The 7,999-nt window shown below is 35.6% G+C and overlaps 1 protein-coding gene across 2 annotated transcripts; it reads right to left on the reverse strand.

The window, feature by feature from the left end:
• Window positions 1–283: 283 nt before the first annotated feature.
• Window positions 284–7,902, reverse strand: LOC104250201 (sphingosine-1-phosphate lyase). Of its 2 annotated transcripts, none has more exons than XM_009806772.2 (15): window positions 7,503–7,902; window positions 7,221–7,266; window positions 6,439–6,584; window positions 6,237–6,296; window positions 4,038–4,262; window positions 3,810–3,951; window positions 3,520–3,570; window positions 3,319–3,410; window positions 2,955–3,081; window positions 2,439–2,454; window positions 1,675–1,782; window positions 1,541–1,595; window positions 1,322–1,468; window positions 1,058–1,136; window positions 284–594 (listed from the first exon to the last, which is right to left on the reverse strand). In XM_009806772.2, exons 1-15 carry the CDS (start codon window positions 7,700–7,702, stop codon window positions 472–474), a joined length of 1,617 nt encoding a protein of 538 aa, XP_009805074.1. In that variant the 5' UTR covers window positions 7,703–7,902; the 3' UTR covers window positions 284–471. The 2 variants fall into 2 exon arrangements, with proteins under 2 accessions (XP_009805074.1, XP_009805075.1); XM_009806773.2 differs by having other exon boundaries at window positions 7,671–7,833.
• Window positions 7,903–7,999: the final 97 nt, after the last annotated feature.

Here is a 7,999-nt window from a genome sequence, read left to right on the forward strand (position 1 = left end):
TTGACATTTATTGAAGCATCTTTTTTTGGCTGCTAACCAATAGTTTTTTTCAGAAAGCTAGCCAACATTGATATAGTTCAAAATCAGTGATATTACTAATCATCGGGCATATGCTAAAATCTTTGCTGTGTGTTTAATTGAAAGTAAAAGGAGAGACTAAAGCAAAAAAGAAATTATTTCTTCAATAAATTACTTTCACATACTAGGGTAGGGGTTAATTGTTTTGCATTTTTTCATATCGAAAACAGTAATAAAATCAATTTTTAAAGTGAGCTTGGGGCCGTGCACAACACTAGTATATTAATATTTTAGAAGCGAACATCATTCAGTAAAAGAGAATCAATAGAGTTCATATGTTAAAAATCTATGCTTGTATTCATCACACGCATGAAACTTGCCCTCAATCGACAAATGCAAATTTTCTTTTCACCAATAATTATGCAAAGAATATGCACCAAAGATGAGAAATGACTAGCATGAACTGTCCATAAACTCGATCAACAGGTCTTGAACCATGCCCCTATCTGGCATCTTCCCTGCGGCACCGTAGATTGGAGCAAACCCTCCACTAACTGGACCTGGATTTTCTTTCACCTGAGACGGGAGTAAACACTGTTAATGGCCCCTCAACAGCAAATCACAAAGCATATTGTCCAAGATAAGAATCTAACTAAAATCAGCCAAGTGGTTATCAAGGAATGGGTACATCCAAACTAACTGAGCCTTAAATTCATCATCGATTTGTTTAAAACCACGGGCACAAGTAAAAGAATATCTCGACCAGCAAAATTTATGAGGAAAAAATGACCAATAAGGTTTTGTTAAGCAGCTGGACCAGAAGAGAGCGACAACCTTTAAGAGTTAAGACCCTAATCATTGCATTACACAGTGGCTGCAGAGAATATATATTTGGCTGAAGAATAGCGCTCAATAAGTTGGTCCTGGAACTGATAACCATATTGAATTTAACAGGAAATCTTGGTATGCTAGTTGTAAAGATTTATGACATTTGAAACTCAAAGGTGAGAAAAGGATGGAAGTGAAAGAGCGCACTTACAGTCTGCACGGAATCTCTCAAATCCTTCAGAAAAATCTGAACTACTGGTACATGTTGAAGTGTCACGCAAATATGAACACTGAAACGAATAGGTAATAAAAACAACTTAAAAGTGAAGTACTTAGAATTGTAGAAATAATATTCAAGATTATACTCTCCTGGCCCAAATTGTTCAAATGGTTATGAAGGAAAAGCACATTTAAGGTAACTGTTTAAACGGATGAATGAGTCAGACATCAAGTGCATCATGTACAGTGGCAATACCTGTTAGGTCTCTGCAATGCATTTAAATGCCAGCCTTTTGATGACATTACATCATTTACTTCAAATATGTCTACAACGTCAGATCCAAAAGCAATAATGCTCATATCAGGCCTTCCAATCATGAACAGTTCTGGAATGTCCTGTATCCTGAGGGGTAGGATCATGTGAGACTGGTCCTTAGACTGGATAAAAAATTAAACTAAGTGACATTATACCTACCCTTTCTGAATACTTTTTGATGCCTCCATGATCTCCTTGGTGTTTTCCAAGTATCCTGTAAAGTGTATAAACTCTCAGTTAAGAAGAAATGGAAGTGGCAAGCGATTAACCAACAAGAATGAGAGAAGTCTAACCTTCAAATCCTAAAGATATCATTGCTGCCCACGCCCCGGCTATCAGACCTCCAGGCCTGCTTCCAGCAATTGTTGGAGAAACATAAAGCCCACCAGTCCACTCAGTGACTACCACGCGAACACAAGGAGAATATGTCATTAGAACTTTATTCTTACACAGAAAAAATGATTGCCTCCATACAATAAGAATTAGAAAATTATCTTTTCCTTTTTCTATAAGAAAGTGGAAGAGCAAAAGAAATAGCAAATATCTCAGACAATGGCTACTTTATTTCTCACTGAATTGGTTTCACATGATCTTTTTTTTTTTTTTTTTGCTTTGAAAATTGCGGTGTCCGAGCCAGCTTGCGCGCACCTCGACTAATTCTACGGGATACCTGCTAGCTCCCCCACTAGCAACAGGGACCAAACTAGCAATATGAACCAAGTAACTCTGTCCACCTAGGCTTGGACAGATGAGAAGAAATCACCTAGTGTTTTTGCCTAAGCTGGGATTTGAACCTGAGACCTCATGTTCTCAACCCACTTCATTGACCACTAAGCCACACACTCTTGGGTGCTTTGTTTTTCCCAAAAATAAATTACATGATTATGTATTTAAGGTTCAGAGCATCTGGAAACTGGTTTCCCTGAAGTCTTTTGCAGCACATATCTAGTTTTTATTATCATATCAGTTGCCTCGCAAACAGTTCAGACAGATTTATTTCCTTGAGTCAGTAGCAAAGCTTTTGATGATGAATAACTTTTTGACATGAGTAACTTACCAGCAACAAATTGATGCTGTTAACGCGTAAAACCAGCAGCAAATTTGTCAAGTCCCAACACATGTTTCAGGAGTAGGAAAATGTATAAGATCTCAGATTACTTTAAAAATACAAACATGAAAGGTGAACTCATAGCATCACTTCCTTGCAGATGAAGTAAAACCACTGTTCCAAATGTTTAGAGGTATATTATATCGCTTTTCCACAAGTTTGGCATTAATACAGGAAAAGTTAAAGAGGAGATCTCAGATAGAAAACCATTACAAATTCAAGAAAATATTTTCAGTCACATAAATGGAAACGTCGTGTAACATTGAGAATGCAATGCAATTTTCATAATTAAGAGGACAAAATTTCCTCACAAAGAAGAATATATTCAAAGGAATAAGTCTATCTCGGGCAAACTCTCACATATTGGATGATCAAACAAATTCTATAGATTCTGCTTAGAGATGCTTCAATTGAATGCTAAACAATGCCTACAGTGAAGGGGCAGAAAGTACTAGCACTTAATACCTTCCGTATCTCATGATTTCTGTACAGAACTACACTGGTTCCTTTTGGAGCCAGCCCATATTTGTGTACATCCACTGAGATTGAGGTAACTCCTTGAACAGTGAAATCAAATGGAGGTACGGGGTATCTGGACAAACACGACTAGAATCATACTTATACAAAGTGAGGTATATAAACGAACTGTTGTAGACAATTTGAGCATTTACATAAGAGCTTATATACAGGAGAGGAGGAGCAAGGGCAAAGGAAGTTTTCTTAGAACTATAGATCAACAAACTACAAAATTAGACAAGTAGTTAGCCCAGCTTGGAGCACTCTACTTTAGAGAACCATAACCTAGAAAACAAAGATCCATCAAACATACCCCAGTTTACGAGCAAACGGTAAGACAAAGCCTCCAAGACAAAGGTCAACATGGAGACAAATTCCATAGCTAGAAGCCAAATCACCAAGATCCTGCAAGAGAAATTATCAAACAATTTAGTGAGTGAAAGAATCCAAAATCCATTAGAATATAGCAGCATTGCTAAAGAGATTGAAATTAGGAAAAGGTCGGTGCACTTGCCTCAATTGGATCAATTATGCCATGGGGAAAGCCAGGTGCTGATCCAACAATCTGAATATTCATATGTTTTAGTTAGCAGATCAAATACTTTAACACAAAGTCGGAAGTTAAGTAAAGAAAATATGATACAATTCAGCTAGGTTTGATTTCATTTCTATGGAGATTCAGAATCATAAAACGAAGGAGAACAGATAAACAGAATGACTAAAAGATACTAACACAACCACAATTTTGCATTTGCTTAAAACAAGGGAAAATTATTCTAGCACTGCCCAAACTCAAAACTTTACCATGATAGTGTTTTTGTTAATGTGCCGGTTAACAGCTTTAACATCTGCTCGAAACTCTTTATCAACAGGAACGCGCCACAACTTGATCTTGAAATATTGTGCAGCTTTGTCGTACGCTGAGTGCGCAGAAACTGGTATTATCCTACAGTCATGTATGACACTCACTAATTTTCGAGACTGATATTTCATGGCGGGGTGTTAAAGAAAACAGAGAGAAAGATCACATACATTTCTGGTTTAGTGATTCCTTTCTTGGCTTTCATATAGTCACGTGATGATTTCACTGCTAATAGTATACTCTCAGTCCCTCCTGATGTCATATTTCCACAAATCTGTCCGCCAGAAGTCTTTTCCTTACTGCCAAGAAGTGCAGCTGTCATTGCAACCACTTCAGCTTCAAATCTAACAACGCTTGGAAACACACTCAGATGTAGTGGATTTGTATGGGCAAACCTGAAGCAAGAACAATCTATTCATACTGAAAGCTGAGATGAAAAAAGTTGTGCTATAAGAAAGCTACAACGGAAGGTGTAAAGTAAACAAGTGCACTCTCTCCCACGACAAGTACAAATAAGAATCGGAAGATAAGTACAATTAAAGAAAGCTAATTGGATAACAATGGCATTATTGAACATAATCGCATTGAGAAAATAAGAAAGATTACATGATCAGATACACCAGCATGAGCATAAATGACAACATATGTAGCTTGGCAAAAACAATTGAACAGAATTGGGACCTATTATTTTAATCCAAGATGTCAAAGAGAATATCAGAAACAACTTCTGCCAGATGACAGACCTTAATACACCAAGTATGAGTAATGTACATAACGGGCGTGTTCGGTACGAAGGAAACATTTTCTGGAAAATATTTTCTAATTTTCTCATATTTGGTTGGCTTAAATATTTTGGAAAACATTTTCCTCGTGAACTCATTTTCCTCCAAGTTGGAGGAAAATGTTTTCCCTATTAAAAAAACGGAAAATATTTTCCAAAACTAATTTTCAGCCTTCTCTACTCTATTACTCATCCCCACCAACCCTCCCCACACCAACCCCATCCATCCCACTCCCAAACCACCCCTACCCCACCCACTCCCAACCACTCCAACCCCTACCCCCCACCATCCCCCAACCTCGCCCACCACCCATTAATACTATTAAGAGTACTTTTTTTTTATGTTGTAAATAGAGTACTTATTTTTATTTCAACAAAATGAGTACTTTTTTTTCATGGCGTAGAAAAAGTATTTTCTTTCATTTCAACAAAACGAGTATTTTCTTTTCATGATGTAGAAAATGTATTTTCTTTCATTTCAACAAACTAAGTATTTTGTTTTCCTGAAATAGAAAAAAAAAAAATTCAACAAAAGAGTACTTTCATTTCATGAGGTAGAAAATTATTTTCTTTCATTTCAACAAAACGAATACTTTTTTTTCATGATGTAGAAAAAGTATTTTCTTTCATTTCAACAAAGTGAGTATTTTCTTTTCATGATGGGGTAAATTTTTTTTTTTTCAATAAAATGAGTAATTTCTTTTCATGTTGTAGAAAGGATAATTTCTTTTTCAACAAAAAAAATATCTTTTCTTTTTAGTTATCGAGCTCAAATTTCAACATTGTCCTTGTGTGAAAAAATAAAGTAGCACATTAGTTCCTTTGGATTTGTATGAATTTTGAAATGAATAATTAAATTTTTGAAGAAAATAGGGTGCTGGAGAGTGAAGGAGTACAAGAAACATGAGGATCTTGGGGAAGGTGAGTTAAGGAGAGTGGCATAAAAAATTATTTCCTAAAAACATTTTATCTTCCCTAACCAAACGCTAGAAAATATTTTCCGGAAAAAATTTCACTCAAAAACTACTCATTTTCCTTCATACCAAACACACCCAAAATGTTGAAAAAGGGTTAGCTGAATCAAAGAAATCAAGGAGTATAACATGGTAAAGTTACCAATCCACTTTTAGAAGGAAAACAAAAAAGAGCTTGTAGAGCTAAGAGAGTAGCAAAGCCCCGCTTAATAGTACTAAGCATGTCAGAGGTACTAAGCATGTCAGAGGTTCAAGTCTATCTTCCATCCAGCATCATCAGCATGTGAAGTATGACATTTTCTATACCCCTGAAGCCTTGCTAATTCATTAAAAACATTTTGCAGGTCTTAATCCAATCTAGCATAGTCTACATGTTGGCTGTGTCCTTTTACATACCAAGAGGAGGTTTTCAAGAGACTGAATCTACTCCTTATTCTGTTTAATCGTGCACCAAATAATTGGTCTAGATTCTTTATGGCAGAAGATTTAACATGAAGAATATATATATATATATATACACACACACATGAAAAGAAACCGCTCTGCCCTTAATCAGTTAGCGCAAGCAAAGAAAATAAATATACATATATACTCAACGGATTGCACAATCTTACATGGAACATGCCTCGTTTATTAATGAAAAATGTCCCTCATGCTCATTTCCGCCAATATAGCTGCTCAGGAAATAGGAAGTTGGTTAAACTTTCTATCCAGGGTAAAGAGTAAAAGAAATGGTTTCATTGAAAAAAGAAACCAATATAATTCCAAATTACTAGCTAAAAATTCTTAACATAGTGCAATAATTATGAAACATACACGGTACCCGAACATTTGCCCTGCCAGGTCCCATCTTTTTGTTTCTCATCTTTCATTTGCTCTAGGACTTTGTTTCCTAAACCTGATCTTGGCAACTCAGTCTTCCATCCATCTCTATTACCGGAAGCTTGCAATTTATCCACTATCTGCCGGAGAATGTCAGTTTTATAATCAGAAATAAAGACATTAATCACTGTTACCTGTTAATGCTCCCCAATAGATGTACAAGTGAGAATAGAATCTTAACCATGTACGTTCTTTGCTTGAATTATTCATCTAATAGATAATTTAGCCTAGGCCAGGTGAACCAAACCTAAATACAATGGCGTGATATATGGATTAAATGATTTAATACTGGTGTTTCCACTGGAACGATTTTACTCAAGGTTGCTAGCATCTACTCCTTCCTTTCCAACTTATACTACACACTTTCTAACGGAACTTCTCAAAATGTTTGACTTTGTTCCTTTAATAAAGTATTATTTTATACAATTTTCACGAATTTCAAGAATTTAAATTTATCTTTTATGATATAAATTATAAACACTGATTTGATGGTTTCTCATCAGTTTTACTTCAAATCCTCCCCTAGTCAATTTAACATCTTAACCATCGTTTCCAGTCAAAAAGAGCGTATAAAATAAAACAGAGGTAGTAATTAATTTAGCTTTTCACAATCATACAGCAATTCACCAAACTCTAGGTGATAATCGTCGAAAGGAACAAAAACGCAATGAAGTATTTACTACTCAATCGACAAAGTAGGCAAATAATTAACTAACCTTCTGCTTCTCAGCGTCAATGTATTTACTAACACCAGGCACCAACCTATATTTAAGAATCAAATATTAAAATCCATTCAAACATAGCTTCGAGAAATCTCAACAAGTGTCAAGTAATGATTCGAAGAGCAATCAGAAGCTACAAAAGTGTATAACACTCTTTTCTTCCTTTTTATTTTTTATGGTCCACTATTTCCGTATATGGATAATTTACTGACAAAGAAAAACTAAACAAAAATAGAAGAGATTAAAAGAAAAATCAAGGATTTGAGAAAAAAATACTTGACAGAGCTCATGACGAAACTAATAATGGTGGCTTTGAGGCCTCGTTCGTGAATAACAAGGAAAAAGGATTGAAGAATTAAAGCCAATAGAAGAGCAAAGAGAGGAGAAAGGAGTAGAGTTAACGGCTCGTATTGAGATAAAAAGGAATTCGTGGAAGCTCTGAACTGATTCAGCCATGGCGGATCTGGAAACACCATCGCCGATCGATGTGAACGAGACTGTGAAACAGGTTTTTCTTTTTGTATGTTTTTTTGCAATCCTTGCCTCTTTTTTTTTGGTTCGTTGGTTGAGAGCAGTGTTTTACTTAACTCTTTGTTGATTTTTATAATTTGATACTCTCTGTATTGTAAGCGATGCGTACAAGTTATCTGTTTCTTCTTCGGCCAGACGGCCCTTAAATTTCGCTTGAAATATCATTTTGATACTTAAACTTAAAGATTATTTCTATTGAACATTCCAACCCTAATAAAAAATATACCCACCTTTCATGTGAA

This window comes from Nicotiana sylvestris, chromosome 12, assembly GCF_000393655.2.
Source record: "Nicotiana sylvestris chromosome 12, ASM39365v2, whole genome shotgun sequence".
Lineage (NCBI taxonomy): Eukaryota > Viridiplantae > Streptophyta > Magnoliopsida > Solanales > Solanaceae > Nicotiana > Nicotiana sylvestris.